Consider the following 23,676-nt stretch of genomic DNA (forward strand, 5'->3'; position numbering starts at 1 on the left):
GAGGACAATTTTATATTACAGGAGGATCTATGTAAACTAGAAGCTTGGGCTGATAAATGGCAAATGAGCTTTAATGGGGATAAATGTAATGTAATGCACTTGGGCAGAGGAAATAAAATGTATAATTATATGCTTAATTGTAAAACACTGGGCAAAACTGTAACTGAAAAAGACCTTGGGTGTATTGGTGGACGACAAGCTCACGTTTAGTGGCCAGTGTCAGGCTGCTGCTACAAAGGCAAATAAAATAATGGGATGCATTAAAAGAGGCATAGATGCTCATGAGGAGAACATAATTTTACCTCTATACAAGTCATTAGTGCGACCACACTTAGAATACTGTGTACAGTTCTGGTCTCCGGTGTATAAGAAAGACATAGCTGAACTAGAGCGGGTGCAGAGAAGAGCGACCAAGGTTATTAGAGGACTGGGGGGTCTGCAATACCAAGACAGGTTATTACTAGTGTTGAGCGAGCACTAAAATGCTCGGGTGCTCGAAGCTCGGGCCGAGCTCGCCGTGATACTCGGGTGCTCGACCCGAGCAACGAGCCCAATGTTAGTCTATGGGAGACTCGAGCATTTTTGCGGTGGCACCCCCGGCAGTCTTTTAAAAGCCTAACAAGTGCCCAAAACGATAGTGACAGTGCTCAAATGACATGGGGACAGCATGGGGATCGCCCCAGGAAGCATTTCTGACCCCCAGGTCACTGCTGTCAACAACGTGGTCAGAGGTATTAAGCCACTTTTACAGGCTCACAATAAAACGAAAGTGAAACTTTTTTCCTGTGAAATATGTTAAGGAACATCCTTTCCAGGGAAAAGACTTGTGTATAAGTTAAAATAAATGAGCAAAAACAAAAATACTCCTCCACACCTTCGGCTATGTTCACAAGTAGCATTTTTTATGCGTCTTTGCACTTTTGTATTGCTTTCAACTATGACAAATGCATTCAACGGGAAATGTCATTTTAACATTTTACAACCTTATCTGGCCATGTGCTGTGTGACACATGCATAAAGTGCTGAAAAGACATGGGAACAGCATGGGGAAGACCCCTGGAAGCATCTCTGACTCCCAGGTCACTGTCTAAAAGTGTGCCCATCATAAGTGATCCTTGCAGCATCAGAAGATGCAGACTTGCAACTATCCCCATGCAAGTTCTAGTCCCAGGGCAGTGTTCAATTGTACCTCCCCCATTCCTTGCAATACAAGCGCAAGTATGCAGCCTGCCACCCACCCACCCCCAGGCTGCAATACCATACTGCTTGCTTTCTTGAACTTGAAATTGGGCCTTTTAGGCATGTGGAGGCGGAATCTGGCCACCACGTCATGGCTGTGTTGGCGGCCTGGAATCCATACTCAGTCCCTAGCCGCCCGGCGGCCGGGTTTCCATACTCAGTCCCCAGCCGCCCCGCGGCTGAGTGTCCACACGGTCCCCAGCCTCCTGGGGTCAGTCGGGTGTCCATAAACAGTCCCCAGCCGCCCCCATTTCTCCTTGGAACATCCCCCCACACACTTTTCTTAGCCCGGCCTGCTTTAGGCAGCATTGGACGAGCCCACCAGAGAACCAGACTCCTCCGGTGGGCCCTGACTTCTCCATCGGTGGAGTTGAGAGTGCCAAGGTGAGGAGCATGATGATGATGACAGAAGTTAACATAGCAGATGCTTTCTTTTAATGCAAGTGTAAGTGTGCAGCCTGCCACCCACCCACCCCCAGACTGCAATTCATACTGCTAGCTTGCACTTGAAATGGGGCCTTTTAGTTTAGAGGAGGCCGAAGCTGGCCACTACCTCATGGCTGCTTCGGCAGCGAGGTATCCATACTCAGTCCCCAGCCGCCCCTATTTGTCCTGGTGTGCCTTATACATAAGATTAAGCGCGTATACCAAAACATTACCTGTGCCCTCCCCAGTGCATTTAGTGGGAAGGAGAGCCTATTCCGCTGTAGTGTGTGCATGCCAAACCCCTGTTCATGGTACATGCGAAGATGCCTCCCACCTTGCACCTGTCGTTGCAGACTTGCAACTATCCCCATTCAAGTCCTTGTCCCAGGGCAGTGTTCAATTGTACCTCTCCCATTCCTTGCAATGCAAGCGCAAGTATGCAGCCTGCCACCCACCCACCCCCAGGCTGCAGTACCATACTGCTTGCTTGCTTGCACTTTAAATTGGGCCTTTTAGGCATGTGGAGGCGGAATCTGGCCACCACGCCATGGCTGTGTCGGTGGCCTGGTATCCATACTCAGTCCCCAGCCGCCTGGTGGCCGGGTGTCCCCGCTTGCTCCCCAGCCTCCAGGGGGTGGCCGGATGTCCATACTCGGTCCCCAGCCACCCCTATTTGTACCGGTAACCTTTCCCACACTTTTCTTAGCCTGGCCTGCTTTAGGGCAGCATTGGCCGAGCCCACCGGACTATCTGACTCCTCCGGTGGGCCCTGGCTTCTCCATCAGGGGAGTTGAGAGTGCCAAGGTGAGGAGCATGATGAGGATGATAGAAGTTAGCATCTGCTTTGTTTTGTTGTAATGCAAGCGCATGTATGTAGTAGCGGCTAGGCCTGAGGAGGTCAGCGTTTTGGCGCATATCCTACCTCCTCCGAGGATTGCTGGATGTTTTCCTGCTACTATCCAAGTTCTATGACTCCCGTTAAAACAAAGCTTCAGGTGATAAATGATGGATGAGGTAGTGGCAAAGGAGAAAGAGCAGGAGGAACAGGGACCATTCACATCAATATCAGGCCAGTCAACCAGATATGTCTTGTAGGATATGTTTCTGTAACAAAAGGAGCAGTTCGGCTACACAGTTATAGGGCATACAGTGAGTGCAATGCTTACCAAAAATTTCGAGGCACTCCAATGCCCCTTGGAAATGACATGGAGGTCAGAGGGCGTTAACTAAACCTTTTTTTCCATTTATAGCAACTGGGTCTCCTGTGCACTGTTGGCCTAAGCAGTGAATGGAATGCTTTCCAAAAATTATGAGGTACTGCAATGCCCCTTACAAGAGCCATGTGTGGCACCCCAGGGGTCTGGTCACCACAGTAATAGAGATTACGTCGGAGAGCAAGTGGGAGGTTTCCTGGTCAGGATCCCTTAAACATGCAACATCCTCCTGCCCCAGTCCTGGGAGGGGAGAATTCTGCCCTTATAAACTGGATATGGGGTGGGGTTGAGTGAGTCAGAGAACAGTCAGAGTCAGAGTGAGAGCAAGGGAAAGTAACAGCAAGGAGCTCTGTAGGAGCTAGGAGCCAAAGACGAGGGGCTGGAAGCTGAGCAGAGCTCGCCCTGGCAGAAGACAATAGGAACCGGACACAGGAGTCCGAAGCTGTGAGGACTTATATATCGAGCAGCAGAAACCAGCCGGCAGGGGATTTCAGGTCCTCTGGCCATAGAAGCCCGGAGGCTCAGTCACAAGCAAGGGACCAGCACCGCCGTCGTGGAGCGGAGGCTAACAGAAGGCCCCAAGTCACCAGCCATACGGGTGAGCACTACACTGTACACTCAGGGACGTAGGCTACTTCTACCCTCTTACAGCAAGGTAGCCAGGAAGTGTGCAGACAGACGGGGAGGCCTACAACTCCACCTGGCCAGGGGAACTCCTGCTTGCTCACAGACTGACCAGGCCTCTTATGCTAGCCAGTACTCCCAGGAGGGTCTACCTTATAATCATCAGTAAAGACCCTGAACTGCACTGCAAAGACTCTGAGTCATTCCTGCTGCGCTCGTGCACCATCACCCCCATCATCCACACTCACTGCCCTGAGGCTATACTCCTCCCGAGGGGAGTTATCCCATTTTATGCTGCGCACACAACACCAGCCTCAGCGGTCTGCCTCGCAGCGGTGGTACTCCCTGACCGCAATCCACGGGTGGCGCAGTCGGACAATTAACCTCAAAACCTAAGAAAGATTGCCACTGGTTTGACCAGCCTGAGCCACGGGACCGGGTCACCGCCACGGAGACTACAGACCCCAGAGACCCGGCACCGGGTATCCCACACACGTGTACACACGGCCCAGGGGGCGCGTCACATGCAGTACAGCATATTACAAACATAAGTCCCATTATTGGGGAGTGGGTGTCCCATAGTATTTGCTTATGCCTTGCAAGCAAAAGCTGCCAAAAATTAGGACGGAGCAACTTGCAATGCCCCTTACAAGAGCCATGCAGTACAGCATATTACAAACATAAGTCCCATTATTGGGGAGTGGGTCTCCCATAGTATTTGCTTATGCTTTCCCAGCAAAAGCTGCCAAAAATTAGGACGGAGCAACTTGCAATGCCCCTTACAAGAGCCATGCAGTACAGCATATTACAAACATAAGTCCCATTATTGGGGAGTGGGTCTCCCATAGTATTTGCTTATGCTTTCCCAGCAAAAGCTGCCAAAAATTAGGACGGAGCAACTTGCAATGCCCCTTACAAGAGCCATGCAGTACAGCATATTACAAACATAAGTCCCATTATTGGGGAGTGGGTCTCCCATAGTATTTGCTTATGCTTTCCCAGCAAAAGCTGCCAAAAATTAGGACGGAGGAACTTGCAATGCTGGCACCCTGGTGGTATAGTGGTGGTGGAGGCTGAGGATAAGGAGAAGAAGATTAAACAGCCGAAACGGGGAAGCGTATACCCATGTGTGGGTGTGAAGCGGTGCATGTGAATACACCTCCCGAAATAAAACAGTGGATTTGACTTTATGTTACTCTGCTGTCATTTGGTGGTGATGAGAAGTCTGGCCCAATCCAGCCCTTGTTCATTTTGATAAGGGTCAGCTTGTCAGCATTGTCAGTTGACAGGCGAGTGCGCTTATCAGTTATAATTCCCCCAGCGGCACTAAAAACACACTCCGATAACACGCTAGCGGCAGGGCAGGCCAGGACGTCCAAGGCATACAGAGCGAGTTCATTCCAAGTGTCCAGCTTGGATACCCAATAATTAAAAGGCACAGAGGAATCACGGAGGACGCTGGTACGATCGGCAAGGTACTCCCTCACCATCTTTTGAAACTTTCCACTCCTTGTGAGAGTACCCCGCGCCTCAGGGCCTGTAAGCTGGGCGGGTGTCAGAAAACTGTCCCAGAACGTTGACAGTGTTCCCCTGCCTCTGCTGGATTGGAGTTGCATCTCTCTCGCCTGTACACCTTGGTTGGGCAATGAACTGTGACCTCTGCCGCTAGCGTGTTCAGATGGGAATTTTTTTAAGAGTTCTGCAGCAAGGGCCTTCTGGTATTGCCCCATTTTTGTAGACCTCTCCACCTCAGGAATAAGAGAGTGAAAGTTCTCCTTGTAGCGGGGGTCTACAAGTGTCACCAACCAGTAATGACTGTCACCCAACATTTTGACAACGCGAGGGTCATGGTTAAGGCAGCGTAACATAAAGTCAGCCATGCGTGCCAGACTGGTAACGGGCAAGATTTCCGTGTCCTCACCAAGATGACGACTGACCATGCTCTCCTCCTCCTCCACCTCTTCCTCCTCCCCCGTGTCCTCAGGCCACCCACGCTGAACCGACGGTATGACACTTGTACAGGTACTACCGTCTACAACGTATGATAGCAGCTCCTGTTCTTCCTCCTCCTCCTCCTCCTCCTCCTCTCCCTCATTGTCCCCCAATGCACGTTGGGATGAGATGAGGCTGGGCTGTGTGTAATCGCCCGCTACGGCTTCTTGATCCATCTCATCATACTCTGGCTGCAATGACTCCTCTTTAATTCTCTGCAGAGAGCGTTGCAAAAGACAGACAAGTGGGATGCTGACACTAATGATGGCGTCATCACCACTCACCATCTTGGTGGCCTCCTCAAAGTTTGTCAGGATGGTACATAGGTCAGACATCCAGGTCCACTCCTGAGGTCTTATGTGTGGAGTCTGACCTGAATATCGACGGCCTTGTTGCAGCTGGTACTCCACAACTGCTCTCTTCTGCTCACAAATCCTTTGCAACATGTGGAGGGTAGAGTTCCAACGTGTGGGGACATCACACACCAGTCGGTGTGCCGGAAGCTGCAAACGCTGCTGCAACACAGCAAGGGCGGCGGAAGCTGTAGCCGACTTGCGAAAATGAGCTGACAGGCGGCGTACTTTCACGAGCAGATCTGGCAACTCGGGGTACGATTTAAGAAACCGCTGAACCACGAGGTTAAGCACATGAGCCAGGCATGGTACGTGTGTGATCTCACCTCGCCTCAGAGCCGCCACCAGGTTACGGCCATTGTCACACACGACCATGCCGGGATGTAGGTTCAGCGGTCTCAGCCACAGATCTGCCTGTTGCCGCTTGGCGGAGGCTGTACTGCAATGCTTCCAGCTTGTAACTGATGTGGTGATATCTGAGATGGAGGCTGAACATGAGGAGGAGGAGGATGCGCAGGAGCTGTACACTGTGGGGGCAACTCTGACTGACATAGGGCCCGCAATCCTCGGTGTGGGGAGGATGTGTTCCGTCCCAAGGTCCGACTGGGTCCCGGCTTCCACTATGTTTACCCAGTGTGCCGTCAGAGAGATGTACCATCCCTGGCCACAAGCACTTGTCCACGTGTCTGTTGTCAGGTGGACTCTCCCAGTAACTGCGTTGTTGAGGGCACGGCAGATGCTTTGGGACACGTGCTTGTGTAGTGCGGGGATGGCACACCGGGCAAAATAGTGTCGGCTGGGGACCGAGTACCGAGGGACGGCCACCGCCATAAGATTGCGGAAGGATTCCGTCTCCACCAGCCTAAAAGGCAGCATTTCCAATGCAAGCAGTCGTGAAATGTGCGAATTTAGGACTGTGGCCTGTGGGGCGTTAGCTGTGAATTTCCGCTTTCGTTCAAAGGTCTGGGATATGGACAATTGAACGCTGCGGTGGGACGTGGACGTGGACGTTGATGCTGTTTCTTGAGAAACTGCCATAACAAGTGAAGACTGAGAGGAGGGGGCATCTTTACATGCAGTATGGACAGGGGATTGCCTTGCACACACAACAGGGGGTTCTATTGCACGCACAACAGTGGAAGAAGCAGTGGTGACACCCGCTGACACTGGTCGTGGACCCTGGGTTTCGCCCCACAAAGTCGGGTGCTTTGCTGCCATGTGCCTGATCATGCTGGTGGTGGTCAGGCTGGTAGTTTTGTCACCCCTGCTGATGCTGGCATGGCAGGTGGAACATATGGCCTTTTTGGGGTTATCAGCAGAGTCTTTAAAAAAATTCCAGACTCTGGAAGACCTACCGCTTGTACTGGCAACGTCCCTCATGTTGGTGTTACGGGGAACGGTTGCCTGCCTTCTGTCTGCGGCCACCACACTGCTTCTTCCTGCCTGTTGGGGTACTCTGCCTCCCTCCCCCTGTGTGCTGCTGGCCTCACTCTGCATGTCCTCCTTCCACGTTGGGTCAGTTACTAGATCATCCACCACCTCCTCCTCTTCCACTTGCGCACCACGATCTTCCTCCTCACTTCCTGGCAATTGTGTCTCGTCATCGTCCACCTCTTGTGACAGATTGCCAACGTCGACTTCCTGTGGCCGTGGCTGTTCAAATATTTGGGCATCGCAACATGGGATCTCCTCTTCCACCACTTCAAGCGTATCAGGCGAGGGGCCAAAATATGGAAATGGACCAGTGAAGAGCTCTTCAGAGTGTCCAAGTGTGGGATCACTTGCTGTCTGACGACACTCGGCATGGTGGGAGGAAGGAGCATCAGGGTGAGGAGGAGTATGCGGTCGAGACTCACGGCTACTAAGAGTTGACCGTGTGGAAGACAGACCGGAGGTGGTGGTGCCCAGGTAACTGGAAGTATTGTCTGCTATCCAATTAATAACCTGTTCACACTGATCAGTTCTCAATACTGGTGTTGTTCTGTGCTTCCCTAGTAATTCGGTCAAGAAGTGGGAGCGAGAAGATGTGGCTGTTGGTTGTGGCACATTTTCACCTTGGCCACGGCCCCGTCCTCTGCACGAACCATCACCAGAACGTCCACTTCCACGTCCCTTGCCACGCGCCTTGCCCATTGTAAATGAAATAAAATAGCTTACACTTGCACTATCAATGGAAAAAGGGTAATAAAGAGTAGATTAGAACCGTGGAAGAGGAAAATCACAGTTATTGTTTACTGGGGTATACCACACTTTTTTAAATAGAGATATTTGCGGCTGAACAGTGAGCGACACACTCAAATTGCTTTTTTTTTTAGATACCAAAGGCCCAAAACTGGATAGTACAGCGATTTGACCCATGGAACTGCGAAACCACACTGGGATGTCGGGCCTACACAAGACTATTTTCAACAGATATATTTTTGTGTCACAACAGTCAGGAGACACTACTGTTTTTCTTTACGGAAAAAACTACCAAAACCTGAATAATAGAGATTTTTTTACCGTGGAACATCAAAACCACAGTAATAATTTACTGGTGTATACCAGGCTTTTTAAAATATATATATATTTGCGGCTGAACAGTGAGCGACACACTGAAACTGTTTTTTTTAGATACAAATGGCCCAAAAGTGGATAATACAGAGGTTTGTACCGTGGAACTGCAAAACCACACTTGTATTTCTCGGGCCTACACCAGACTATTTTCAACAGATATATTTGTGTCTGAAAAATTAGGGAGACACTATTTTTTTTTTTTGCAGCAAAAAATGCAAAAAGCAGGATAATAGAGATTTTTTACCGTGGAACAGCAAAAGCACACTTCTGTCTCTCTGGCCTACACCAGACTATTTTCAACAGATATATTTGTGTCTGAAAAATCAGGGAGACACTATTATTATTTTTATACAGCAAAAAATGCCCAAAACAGGATAATAGAGATGTTTTACCGTGGAACATCAAAACCACAGTAATAATTTACTGGTGTATACCAGGCTTTTTAAAATATATATATATTTGCGGCTGAACAGTGAGCGACACACTCAAACTGTTTTTTTTAGATACAAATGGCCCAAAAGTGGATAATACAGAGGTTTGTACCGTGGAACTGCAAAACCACACTTGTATTTCTCGGGCCTACACCAGACTATTTTCAACAGATATATTTGTGTCTGAAAAATCAGGGAGACACTATTTTTTTTACAGCAAAAAGTGCAAAAAGCAGGATAATAGAGATTTTTTACCGTGGAACAGCAAAAGCACACTTCTGTCTCTCTGGCCTACACCAGACTATTTTCAACAGATATATTTGTGTCTGAAAAATCAGGGAGACACTATTATTATTTTTATACAGCAAAAAATGCCAAAAACAGGATAATAGAGATGTTTTACCGTGGAACATCAAAACCACAGTAATAATTTACTGGTGTATACCAGGCTTTTTAAAATATATATATATTTGCGGCTGAACAGTGAGCGACACACTGAAACTGTTTTTTTTAGATACAAATGGCCCAAAAGTGGATAATACAGAGGTTTGTACCGTGGAACTGCAAAACCACACTTGTATTTCTCGGGCTTACACCAGACTATTTTCAACAGATATATTTGTGTCTGAAAAATCAGGGAGACACTATTTTTTTTTTTTTACAGCAAAAAATGCAAAAAGCAGGATAATAGAGATCTTTTACCGTGGAACAGCAAAAGCACACTTCTGTCTCTCTGGCCTACACCAGACTATTTTCAACAGATATATTCGTGTCTGAAAAATCAGGCAGACACTATTATTATTTTTATACAGCAAAAAATGCCAAAAACAGGATAATAGAGATGTTTTACCGTGGAACATCAAAACCACAGTAATAATTTACTGGTGTATACCAGGCTTTTTAAAATATATATATATTTGCGGCTGAACAGTGAGCGACACACTCAAACTGTTTTTTTTAGATACAAATGGCCCAAAAGTGGATAATACAGAGGTTTGTACCGTGGAACTGCAAAACCACACTTGTATTTCTCGGGCCTACACCAGACTATTTTCAACAGATATATTTGTGTCTGAAAAATTAGGGAGACACTATTTTTTTTTTTTGCAGCAAAAAATGCAAAAAGCAGGATAATAGAGATTTTTTACCGTGGAACAGCAAAAGCACACTTCTGTCTCTCTGGCCTACACCAGACTATTTTCAACAGATATATTTGTGTCTGAAAAATCAGGGAGACACTATTATTATTTTTATACAGCAAAAAATGCCCAAAACAGGATAATAGAGATGTTTTACCGTGGAACATCAAAACCACAGTAATAATTTACTGGTGTATACCAGGCTTTTTAAAATATATATATATTTGCGGCTGAACAGTGAGCGACACACTCAAACTGTTTTTTTTAGATACAAATGGCCCAAAAGTGGATAATACAGAGGTTTGTACCGTGGAACTGGAAAACCACACTTGTATTTCTCGGGCCTACACCAGACTAGTTTCAACAGATATATTTGTGTCTGAAAAATCAGGGAGACACAATTTTTTTTTTTTTACAGCAAAAAATGCAAAAAGCAGGATAATAGAGATTTTTTACCGTGGAACAGCAAAAGCACACTTCTGTCTCTCTGGCCTACACCAGACTATTTTCAACAGATATATTTGTGTCTGAAAAATCAGGGAGACACTATTATTATTTTTATACAGCAAAAAATGCCAAAAACAGGATAATAGAGATGTTTTACCGTGGAACATCAAAACCACAGTAATAATTTACTGGCGTATACCAGGCTTTTTAAAATATATATATATTTGCGGCTGAACAGTGAGCGACACACTGAAACTGTTTTTTTTAGATACAAATGGCCCAAAAGTGGATAATACAGAGGTTTGTACCGTGGAACTGCAAAACCACACTTGTATTTCTCGGGCTTACACCAGACTATTTTCAACAGATATATTTGTGTCTGAAAAATCAGGGAGACACTATTTTTTTTTTTTACAGCAAAAAATGCAAAAAGCAGGATAATAGAGATTTTTTACCGTGGAACAGCAAAAGCACACTTCTGTCTCTCTGGCCTACACCAGACTATTTTCAACAGATATATTCGTGTCTGAAAAATCAGGGAGACACTATTATTATTTTTATACAGCAAAAAATGCCCAAAACAGGATAATAGAGATGTTTTACCGTGGAACATCAAAACCACAGTAATAATTTACTGGTGTATACCAGGCTTTTTAAAATATATATATATTTGCGGCTGAACAGTGAGCGACACACTCAAACTGTTTTTTTTAGATACAAATGGCCCAAAAGTGGATAATACAGAGGTTTGTACCGTGGAACTGCAAAACCACACTTGTATTTCTCGGGCCTACACCAGACTATTTTCAACAGATATATTTGTGTCTGAAAAATCAGGGAGACACTATTTTTTTTTTTTTTCCAGCAAAAAATGCAAAAAGCAGGATAATAGAGATTTTTTACCGTGGAACAGCAAAAGCACACTTCTGTCTCTCTGGCCTACACCAGACTATTTTCAACAGATATATTTGTGTCTGAAAAATCAGGGAGACACTATTACTATTTTTATACAGCAAAAAATGCCAAAAACAGGATAATAGAGTTGTTTTACCGTGGAACATCAAAACCACAGTAATAATTTACTGGTGTATACCAGGCTTTTTAAAATATATATATATTTGCGGCTGAACAGTGAGCGACACACTGAAACAGTTTTTTTTAGATACAAATGGCCCAAAAGTGGATAATACAGAGGTTTGTACCGTGGAACTGCAAAACCACACTTGTATTTCTCGGGCTTACACCAGACTATTTTCAACAGATATATTTGTGTCTGAAAAATCAGGGAGACACTATTTTTTTTTTTTTACAGCAAAAAATGCAAAAAGCAGGATAATAGAGATTTTTTACTGTGGAACAGCAAAAGCACACTTCTGTCTCTCTGGCCTACACCAGACTATTTTCAACAGATATATTCGTGTCTGAAAAATCAGGGAGACACTATTATTATTTTTATACAGCAAAAAATGCCAAAAACAGGATAATAGAGATGTTTTACCGTGGAACATCAAAACCACAGTAATAATTTACTGGTGTATACCAGGCTTTTTAAAATATATATATATTTGCGGCTGAACAGTGAGCGACACACTCAAACTGTTTTTTTTAGATACAAATGGCCCAAAAGTGGATAATACAGAGGTTTGTACCGTGGAACTGCAAAACCACACTTGTATTTCTCGGGCCTACACCAGACTATTTTCAACAGATATATTTGTGTCTGAAAAATCAGGGAGACACTATTTTTTTTTTTTTCCAGCAAAAAATGCAAAAAGCAGGATAATAGAGATTTTTTACCGTGGAACAGCAAAAGCACACTTCTGTCTCTCTGGCCTACACCAGACTATTTTCAACAGATATATTTGTGTCTGAAAAATCAGGGAGACACTATTACTATTTTTATACAGCAAAAAATGCCAAAAACAGGATAATAGAGATGTTTTACCGTGGAACATCAAAACCACAGTAATAATTTACTGGTGTATACCAGGCTTTTTAAAATATATATATATATTTGCGGCTGAACAGTGAGCGACACACTCAAACTGTTTTTTTTAGATACAAATGGCCCAAAAGTGGATAATACAGAGGTTTGTACCGTTGAACTGCAAAACCACACTTGTATTTCTCGGGCCTACACCAGACTATTTTCAACAGATATATTTGTGTCTGAAAAATCAGGGAGACACTATTTTTTTTTTTTTTTTACAGCAAAAAATGCAAAAAGCAGGATAATAGAGATTTTTTACCGTGGAACAGCAAAAGCACACTTCTGTCTCTCTGGCCTACACCAGACTATTTTCAACAGATATATTTGTGTCTGAAAAATCAGGGAGACACTATTATTATTTTTATACAGCAAAAAGTGCCAAAAACAGGATAATAGAGATGTTTTACCGTGGAACATCAAAACCACAGTAATAATTTACTGGTGTATACCAGGCTTTTTAAAATATATATATATTTGCGGCTGAACAGTGAGCGACACACTCAAACTGTTTTTTTTAGATACAAATGGCCCATAGAACTGCAAAACCACACTTCTATTTCTCTGGCCTCCACCAGACTATTTTCAACAGATATATTTGTGTCTGAAAAATCAGAGGCACACTTTTTTTTTGGGGGGGGGGAGGGGCACCAAAAGGTTAATAAGATGGGTATTTGTACATTGTGAAGGAGGGAAAAAAAAGAGGATTTAGATTAAAAAAAAAAGGATTTTTCCTGGCCCCCGGGACCTGGAGCTAAGTCCAGCAATTTCAGCAACAGGAGCAGCACACAGGACTGTAATGCAGCGTTTGCTGGTATAACCACTGCGTCTCCTATACAGCCTGCCTGCCGGCCTGCCTGATATACCTGGGATGGATATTAGTCCTGAGAAGGACTGTTTGTTTGATCTGGCAGCTTTTACAGACCCTACACTAACTATTTTGCAGGATATATCTCTCCCTAAATCAGCAGCGCTGTCCCTACACTGTCTGATCCGGAGCGACTGTGTCCAAGATGGCGGCGCCCGGTTTTAAATACTCGAGGTGACGCTGCGCGGCCAGCCAATCACTGTAATGCCCACAAACAGCATGGCTGCGGCATTACAGTGACTGGCTGGCAATCCCTGCATGTTCATTGGCTCTGTAAAGAGCGCCAAACATGCAGGGCGGAGACCCGAGCTCCCGCCCGACTAACCCGGAAATGCTCGGTGCTCGCCGAACATCCCAAGTAGCGTGATGCTCGGGCGAGTACCGAGCAGTGTCGAGCATGTTCGCTCAACACTAGTCTTAAATTTAGCTTAGAGATATATCATGGCACAGGTGTAATGTTTTCTGTATAGTTTATCACGATCCTGTTTGAAGTTAGTTGGTTTTGAGAGAAATTGAACAGTCAGAATAAAGGGAAACTCTGCTGTTATTGTACAGAAATTCACACTTGGCCCTCACTGCACATTTAATGTGGTCGATCATAAAAGTGAAGTTTGGCAAGAAAGACAGGACCTGGTCTTGTAGGGACCATATGAGGACATTCAGCAGCACAGAAAGTACTTTCAATGCCCAAAGTCATTTGAACAGTTTTGTTTTTGGAAGAGGAGAATGTTTTGATCTAGAGGCAAAATGATGATCACACGATTGTGATACAGCCGGACTAAACCATTGATAAAGCAACCACAGCCGGTGACAGAGAAGAATCTGTGACTTCTCTTCATTTAGTGGTCACTACTCACCTGGGTAGTCATATGTAGGAATCTCCTCTTTACACCGCTCATCACCCCTCACATATGTCTCTGTAGTATTAATATGGGTCAGATCTTCACCCTGAAACAAATATTGTAAAAGTCACAGACAGATGGAGAAGTCCCATCTATGATCAGCTCTAATCCTGCCATCTCCACCATTCTCATTACACAAGTATAAAACATATAATACTGGTGGATAAAACAAGACTGAGCACAAGACCTTCACAGCCGTCTACACATCATAGGGGAGATCTCATGATACCTTCTCTCCATCTACCTGATGATCCTGAGGAACATTGGGGTCTTCTTGTTTACAGTCCTGAGGAAGAAGAGGACGGGGACATCTCTCTGGTGTTGTCCTCTTACTGGATAGATCTGGAGGAAACACAAACAGGGACTGAATTCATTCTTTACATACAGATAGTTATAGACAGTGTGTATTTAGTCCTGTCTATTACCTGGTGATGTGAGGGACTGGGGAACTTCCATCATGACGTCCTTGTACAGATCTTTGTATACAATTGCCAATAGCCAAGATTCTATATCATACTAGAAAGACTATAAGTAGGCATTGGTTGGCGAACAATGCTCCTTTAATAGAAGAAGTAGTGGGAGCTTTAAACAGTACTATTCTAATGGAAAAATGGGTCTATATGAAAAGGGACCACAGCTAAATTTGGGAAACAGTGGGGAGAATGGGTTAAATGCTCAAGTGTGGCGTTGGATGAGTTGGTCAGAGACATAATATTTGATATGCTAGTTCTTTAATAGCAACATAATAGGATGGATAGAATGTTGTGCAATTCATGATACATTTGGTATTTGTACGTCAAGGAGGGATGATAGTCTTATGCAAAATCAGATGGGTAAGGGATGAAAAGGGGGGGTTCTGGTGGGGACGGTTGGGGTGTTTTTTTAAATCCTGTAAATGTGATGTTTTATTATATGTTATATTTTCTGTATGAAACAGTCTGTAAGATTTGTATCAAACCTCCGATGCTGGCGCCATTCCAGCGGTGTCGGCACGTGCGTTCCTGGGGCTCATGTGAGATTGTTACGTCGTGTGAGCCCAGTAACTGCTGGAATCACTGTATCCACCTTCAGAAGAATCGAACATCATGAGGAAATCTGAGAGCAGCTGCAGCCCTGGCTTCCAGTTGATGTTCAATATGTCCAAAGGTTGGGACAGTGAAGTCAGCATTGACTGGGCGCAGGGCTCATGTGATGTAACAACCCCGGGAATATGAGTCCCGGCACCGCTGGAACGGCGCTGGCATGGGAGCTGAGTATGAGTGTTTTTATTTTAACTAGGCCAAACATGAGGAATGACACAGGTTTTCCTAGTAGTGAACAACCCCTTTAAGATTGTACAATTTTCAGTTAAAACATTTCCAACATTCTGGACATGGAAAAGACTTCTCCCCTGTGTGACTTCTCTAAAGTTTATTAAGAGTTTATTTTCAAGGAAAACATTTCCCACATTAAGAATATAAAAAAGGCTTCTAACCTGTGTGACTGCTCTGGTGACTAAGAAGAGATGATTTCTTCACAAAACATTTCCCACTTTCTGAACATGAAAAAGGCTTCTCCCCTGTGTGAGTTCTCTGGTGTATAACAACAGCTGATTTCTGGTTAAAACATTTCCCACATTCTGAACATGGAAAAGGCTTCTCCCCTGTGTTACTTCTCTAAAGTTTATTAAGAGTTTATTTTCAAGGAAAACATTTCCCACATTAAGAATATAAAAAAGGCTTCTACCCTGTGTGACTGCTCTGGTGACTAAGAAGAGATGATTTCTTCACAAAACATTTCCCACTTTCTGAACATGAAAAAGGCTTCTCCCCTGTGTGAGTTCTCTGGTGCATAACAACAGCTGATTTCTGGTTAAAACATTTCCCACGTTCTGAACATGGAAAAGGCTTCTCCCCTGTGTTACTTCTCTAAAGTTTATTAAGAGTTTATTTTGAAGGAAAACATTTCCCACATTAAGAATATAAAAAAGGCTTTTACCCTGTGTGACTGCTCTGGCGACTAAGAAGAGATGATTTCTTCACAAAACTTTTCCCACTTTCTGAACATGAAAAAAGGCTTCTCCCCTGTGTGAGTTCTCTGATGTCTGATAAAACTAGTCATATGTGGAAAACATTTTCCACATTCTGAACATGAAAAAGGCTTCTCCCCTGTGTGAATTCTCTGATGTCTGATAAAACTAGTCATGTGTGTAAAACATTTTCCACATTCTGGGCATGAGAAAGGCTTCTCCCCTGTGTGTGTTCTCTGATGTCTGATAAAACTAGCCATGTGTGGAAAATATTTTCCACATTCTGAACATGAAAAAGGCTTCTCCATTGTGTGAGTTCTCTGGTGTATAACAACAGCTGATTTCTGGTTAAAACATTTCCCACATTCTGAACATGAAAAAGGCTTCTCCCCTGTGTGAATTCTCTGATGTCTGATAAAACTAGTCATGTGTGTAAAACATTTTCCACATTCTGAACATGAAAAAGGCTTCTCCCTTGTGTGAGTTCTCTGGTGTATAACAACAGCTGATTTCTGGTTAAAACATTTCCCACATTCTGAACATGAAAAAAGCTTCTCCCCTGTGTGAATTCTCTGATGTCTGATAAAACTAGTCATGTGTGTAAAACATTTTCCACATTCTGAACATGAGAATGGCTTCTCCCCTGTGTGAGTTCTCTGGTGAATAACAAGATTTTATTTCCTGCTAAAATATTTCCCACACTTGGAACAAGAAAATCTGTTGTCTGCCGTATGAATATTTTGATATATAGGAAAAGACTTTTCGTGGGGAAAACTATTACCACATTCTTAACGTGAAAATGGCGTCTTTGCTTTAGGAGCAGTTCGTTTTTTAGTGCTTATTTTGTGACTATGATTTTCCTTAGTAATCGGTAATGAATCAGAAGACAGGACGTGTTTCAAAGGATCAGATGACAGATCTTTGCTGTGAAGGGATGATGGTATATCTGGAGTAATGACATTCACTTCAATTGTATCCTGTGGGATCTCAAGATCGTCTGATTTAAAAATTGAAGATGTCAGCTGTCCCTCTGATCTCCTGGTACAGTCATCTGCTATGATAAAAATCAATTATTATTTTTCAATAAAATATCCTTGAATTTTATATTTTTTAATATTTCTACTTAAACTCTCTGTAAAAATATGAATTATTCAGCAAGACAATGACAGCTCACAGTCTAATAGAAAACCTCATAGGATGAACCTGTTATGTTGGGGAAAATAATACCAATAAAAACTTCTACTCATTCCGCAAAGATCAAGCCCCCACTCAGGCCCATCATCTGTCAGTGGAAAAATGGAGGTTTCCACATTATTAGTGTCTCAAAGGCTCTTGAAGAGCAACATGGCTTCCATAAACCAATCCAGCAATATCCGCTCTCCCAAAGTCAAATCTCCCCCTCACTTCTGAGCCTTGCAGTGTGTCCAAACCACATTTAGCATCCATGTATTTGACATTACTATAGTGAGAGGAACCCACTTGACTTACGGTGTGAGTGTCTCCTGGAGGACAATCTGGGCACTATGTGTTGGGTAACAAAATGGCAAATGCACAATTTTCACTCTCCAACATCTACTGAGTGCTAATTTCCGAAAAGTACCTGTAGAGTCAAAATATTCCCTACTTCTTAAGATTAATTCATTCAGGGTTATAATTTCCAAAATGGAGTCACTTTATGGGGATTTCTACAGCTCTAGTTTTCTGCCTTTTGTCATATTAAGGGCTTCTGCAAATGGTGTGTCCCATCTCCTCTGGGATCTGCTCCCCCGATGTCTCCTTCTGTCACCAGGAGCCGCCTTATTCATTCTTCAGGCAGCGCTGGTGATGGAGGAGACGTCAGAACCAGAAGCTCTGGGCGGCGCAGGCTCTGTCCAGCCACTAATATTAGGGTGCCTGGGACCTGTAGTACCATCCAGTCTGGCAGTATGGGTGTGTGTGCTGTCCAGCTGGAGTAATCTGCTCCCTGCTTCAGCCAACTGGAAATCACCGCACCCTACTAAAGCTGGAAGCATATTGCCGGAAGCTGCCAGATACAGCCTTGTTCTCCTCTGGTTCAGTCCTCTGTGCTCAGCTCCCGGCTTGTGTATTTGTTTCCTGTTGTGACCCCGGCCCGTTTACTGACTACTTTTGTGTCTTCTGATTTAGCATTTTCTCTGCTCTCCTGGTTCTGGCCCGGCTACCTGACTATTCTTCTTCACATCTCACACCACAGAACATCAGGTAACACCGTGGCCCAAGCCTAGGGGTCTCTGTGTAAGTCCAGATACAGAGAAAATGGAGTAGATAGTGCTAAGCCGGTTCATGGTGACCATCTTTTGAGCAGCCAGGTGATCATGAACAGTGTCCCCAATACATTGTGTCTGCAAACTATTCCAGCAAGATCTGCATTCAAATAGCTAAAGGTCGCTCCTTCCCTTCTTAACCTGCCATGTGCCCAGATAGTAGGATACAACCGTATATAGGGAATTGTTGGATTCAAGAAAAGGTGGAAAATAATTTGTAAGGTCCATTTGTTTCCTATTAACTTTGGAATTCTTCACAAAGGATATCACCATATAATGTGACACACGTCAGATTTAAAAAATGGGCCCTGATATGAACACAAAACTGGCTGTGGGAAGTGGATTAATCAGAGTATTTTGGGAACTAACCACTGTAGTCAAAAGCTGTGAGTATAGACCATAACACATCTACTGAAATGATCAAACTCAACAGTCTTCATCAGTAATAAATGAGTAACTAGTCATGAAACCTCTCTGGGGTAATTGGAGTATGGAGCTCGGTGGCTCTTGGGAATCTAAACTATCGTAAGGGCCAATATTTTCTGTCAGATGAGTTTCAAGAAGAAATATTAGACGTTCAAAGATAACTTTTTATAATAGTGCAGAGCTGAGGTGTCTTAAATTTAGCTTAGAGATATATCATGGCACAGGTGTAATGTTTTCTGTATAGTTTATCACAATCCTGTTTTTTGAAGTTAGTTGGTTTTAAGAGAAATTGAACAGTCAGAATAAAGGGAAACTCTGCTGTTATTGTACAGAAATTCACACTTGGCCCTCACTGCACATTTAATGTGGTCGATCATAAAAGTGAAGTTTGGCCAGAAAGACAGGACCTGGTCTTGTAGGGACCATATGAGGACATTCAGCAGCACAGAAAGTACTTTCAATGCCCAAAGTCATTTGAACAGTTTTGTTTTTGGAAGAGGAGAATGTTTTGATCTAGAGGCAAAATGATGATCACACGATTGTGATACTGCCGGACTAAACCATTGATAAAGCAACCACAGCCGGTGACAGAGAAGAATCTGTGACTTCTCTTCATTTAGTGGTCACTACTCACCTGGGTAGTCATATGTAGGAATCTCCTCTTTACACCGCTCATCACCCCTCACATATGTCTCTGTAGTATTAATATGGGTCAGATCTTCACCCTGAAACAAATATTGTAAAAGTCACAGACACATGGAGAAGTCCCATCTATGATCAGCTCTAATCCTGCCATCTCCACCATTCTCATTACACAAGTATAAAACATATAATACTGGTGGATAAAACAAGACTGAGCACAAGACCTTCACAGCCGTCTACACATCATAGGGGAGATCTCATGATACCTTCTCTCCATCTACCTGATGATCCTGAGGAACATTGGGGTCTTCTTGTTTACAGTCCTGTGGAAGAAGAGGACGGGGACATCTCTCTGGTGTTGTCCTCTTACTGGATAGATCTGGAGGAAACACAAACAGGGACTGAATTCATTCTTTACATACAGATAGTTATAGGCAGTGTGTATTTAGTCCTGTCTATTACCTGGAGATGTGAGGGGCTGGGGAACCTCCATCATGACGTCCTTGTACAGATCTTTGTGTCCTTCTAAATACTCCCACTCCTCCATGGAGAAATAGACAGCGACATCCTGACACCTTATAGGAACCTGACACATACAATGATACCGTCATCCTCCTGATCCCTTTATAGTGTTACTGTGTAATGTCCCAGCATTCCCAGCAGTGTCACCTCTCCAGTCAGCAGCTCAATCATCTTGTAGGTGAGTTCTAGGATCTTCTGGTCATTGATGTCCTCATGTATCAGGGGGTGAGGTGGAGGCCCTGTGATTGGGCTCAGGGGTCTTCCCCATCCCTCGGACACAGGGTCCTGACAGCGCTCCCTAGAGGTCTTCTTCACTACTGTGTAATCTTGGTTATGGAGAGACACATTAATAAATCTCCCTCCAGACATTTCCAGAGTCCTCACCTCTCCAGTTCTGTCCATCTGTTATTCCCATAGATAAGAATGATGTAATGTGACGTCATCAGAATCTCTCACCTCTCCAGTAAGCCGGAAGAGGATCTCTAGGGTGAGGTGTAATATCCTCTCCACCATCTTGTCTCTTTCCATATCCATCTTTGATGGGTCCATAAGGAAAATTCTCTTATATAGAAGATCTTCACTGAGAGGATCTGATATTTTAGAGACCTCAATGAGAAGATGAGCCGATGTAACATCATAAAAATCCTGTGTAATAATACAATTTCTGGAGATAATAAGGGAAACAGATGAGATTTATTATTTTACAGTATTTAGTTTTCTTCTTTACATCTACTAATAAAATATATATAGTTTTGGCCACAGACAACAAGCAGTTTCTTCCTTGGAGTCTGCAGCTGAATACTTTCTCACAAGATGGTTATCTGATGGTTATTATGAGATGGTTGTTTGTTCTCGGCCCGACCCTTTCACAACTCCTGTCTCCTGGTTTAATCGTAAGAGAAACACATAACGAGAACCTGGCTTACACCTCTGGGTTTTCTCAAATGCGGCATTGATAAATGTCCACCATGTAAATATGCCGAACACAAGAAATAGATTTAATCACATTAAATAAAACATTTCATTACACGTGAATTTGGAATATAATGTATTCAGTGTCTGGGATGTAATGTCAGATATGTCGGCTGCTCCTCCCGTAAATAAGGCAGAGAATTAATGAGCACATAGGAGACCCCACTAATCCCGCGGCCATTAACCCCTCCAACGTTTCCACACATTTCCTAAGAGAACACAATGGGGACTGAAAGAACTTTCAGTTTTGTGGCAGTGAAAGGGTAAATCGTTCAGGTGGAGGGGAGATGGCAGAGGAGCATTGCTGAACCGTGAAGCTTCCTGGACACTGAGGGTAAATCCATCGTACCGGAGGGTATAAAGAGAAGGAGGATCTGATCTTACATTACCAGACAAGTGAAGGGGCCATATTGTGATGACTGTAAGATGATTGTGTTTCTTGTCTTTCTTTGTATCACATCTATTACATCTATTAATGCCGCCATTCATCCTGTGCACAGGAGCGGCTGCTCCGGAGACATTTATATCCTGCTCGGGTTTCATTCTTACCTTCGGTTCTGGGTAAGAAGTATCACTCCGAAACGCGTCACCTCCACCTTATCTCTCTGGATTCTTTCCTCCAATGTTCTGATGACGTCCCATCATTATTGTGACATAAGGTTATAAAATGAAGGAATAAAGGTTTTATGTTATTTGAGGTCCTGGATCGTCCTCTGTGTGTGGACGGTTATCACTACTATCTACATTACTGTGCTGGGGCTAGGAGAGGAATAATGGCGTTGTGTGAGGACTTCTCTGGGCTTCTGTCCTTCATCCTGCAGTCGTCTGAATGGATCTAATGTGGACGGGAACCAGCTAAGCCGCATTCTGTCCACAGCTGTTACCTCACTGTTCACATCACACAGAGACCCCAAAAGAGTCTCAGTGCTGAAGGGGTTAATGCCCCCTGCGCCCAGTAATGGGAGATCTCCACATACCTCCACCTGCGGAGCCGCCACCACATATATGGCTGCTCTGTGCGCACAGGAGCTGTGATGAGGTCACAGGAGGGGAGGAGTCAGAGGTCACATGATCAGGGGCCTCAGTGAATGCACAGTGTGAACAGTGCGGCTCCTGTACAGTGATATCCGGAGTGAAGACGCTACATGGAGACGTCTCCGCAGTCAGTGACATTTCCAGCATTATTTGCCCCTCACTACTGGCACAATTACCCCGCGCCGCCTTTTCTACAGTTTTATGTGAGGATGTAACGTGGGATTTTCCTGCTTGGAGACAAATAGACGACACATGAGGTGATTATCACCAGTTACCGGACGTCTACTATATGATGGCATATGATTGTGCTATCCACTTCATACCAGGAGCAAAATGCAGAAATCTCATATGTTTAACCCCTTCCAGGGAGGGAGGCCTTGATATATTCAGAGTCCGGCTTAGGGTTCGTTCACATCAGCGGATTATAAATCGCTCCGATGTTCATCTCGAATAGTTAGACGAGTGTCATGCGAGTGTGAGATCTCATTCTCGCCTGCATCCATATACAGTGCGTTTTAACATCGTCTTTTACTTACTATAATCCTCTATGTAACTTAAAGCTGGTTTACAAAATGAAGAAAACAATCTTATATACAGATATCGATAGAAAGAAGTTATAGAGATATGATAGAGAATAGATAGATGTCCTGCAGATATATAATTTCACAACCTCCTATATGTTATAAATCTGCGCCCTTTAGAGTCTTTTATGTGGAACTAAAGGGTGTTGAGCCTTGTTTAACCTAATAAATAATTGCAAAAAAACGACATGGGGTCCCCCTATTTTTTTTTTGTAACCAGCAAAGGTAAAGCAGACAGCTGAGAGCTGATGTTATCAAGTTGGGAAGGTCCCTTGTTATGGGGCCCTCCCCAGCCTAAAAATATCAGCTCGTAGCCACCTCAGAAGTGGCGCATCACATGAGATGCACCAATTATGGCTTTTTGCCTTTGCTCTTCCCAATTGCCCAGATGCATTGACAATTGGTGTAAAGTGACGCGCCCCTGGGCCTGTGTCGCGCTGTGTTGCGCACGCGGGAGCTTACCCGGAGCCGGATCTCTTTAGGGTTGTAGTCTCGTGGCGGTGATCCGGTCCGTGCCCAGGGAGTCAGACTAAGTGGCAGTCTATGGCAGTAGATGTTAACTTGATCGACTACGCCACCCGTTGAGTGCGGCTTTGAAGCCGCCGCTGCAGAACAGTCCACTGACGCCAGGTGTATGAGGATGTGCAGCGTGGTGGTATAACCCCCAATGGGAGGGGTATGGCCTCAGGGCAGCAGGGATAGATGATGGGGGTGATGGTGGTACACGAGCGCAACAAAGACAACTCGGAGTCTTGGTGGTGCAGTTCAGGGTCTTTACTCACGGTTACTCGGTTACTGCTCCAGGCCACCGCTGCAGAGGTGGCCGCCTGTGTCGCGCTGTGCTCACCAGGTGAGGGGCTCGGTTAACTCCCAGGTCTTTCTGGAGTGCTTTGCAGGACCCCCTTTTATGTCCCCTGTCTCTGGTCTTCAACCCCACTAGTGACCACGCTTATGTCCAGCTGCCTCGGACCTTCTTGGTGGGCAAACGTTGGCCTGCGTTTCCCAGGTCCTATGTGGTGCCTTTCTAGCG

The 23,676-nt window shown here is 44.5% G+C and overlaps 1 protein-coding gene across 1 annotated transcript; it reads right to left on the reverse strand.

Moving 5' to 3' along the window:
* Window positions 1–15,199: 15,199 nt before the first annotated feature.
* Window positions 15,200–20,427, reverse strand: LOC141182706 (oocyte zinc finger protein XlCOF7.2-like). Its single transcript, XM_073660849.1, has 3 exons — window positions 20,206–20,427; window positions 19,999–20,122; window positions 15,200–15,243 (listed from the first exon to the last, which is right to left on the reverse strand). The coding sequence occupies exons 1-3, from the start codon at window positions 20,425–20,427 to the stop codon at window positions 15,200–15,202; spliced, it is 390 nt and encodes a 129-aa protein (XP_073516950.1).
* Window positions 20,428–23,676: the final 3,249 nt, after the last annotated feature.

Source organism: Phyllobates terribilis, unplaced genomic scaffold, assembly GCF_046119375.1.
Source record: "Phyllobates terribilis strain yellow unplaced genomic scaffold, ASM4611937v1 Scaffold_35__1_contigs__length_13245226, whole genome shotgun sequence".
Lineage (NCBI taxonomy): Eukaryota > Metazoa > Chordata > Amphibia > Anura > Dendrobatidae > Phyllobates > Phyllobates terribilis.

Coding starts and splice junctions, on each gene's coding strand:
- LOC141182706 (XM_073660849.1), bottom strand. CDS start 20,427: ATGTCTGGAGGGAGATTTATTAATGTGTCTCTCCATAACCAAGATTAC. Junction 20,123..20,205: donor TTGAGCTGCTGACTGGAGAG/GTGACACTGCTG, acceptor TGTATGTGTCAG/GTTCCTATAAGGTGTCAGGA. Junction 15,244..19,998: donor CCAGCCCCTCACATCTCCAG/GTAATAGACAGG, acceptor ATTCTTCTGAAG/GTGGATACAGTGATTCCAGC.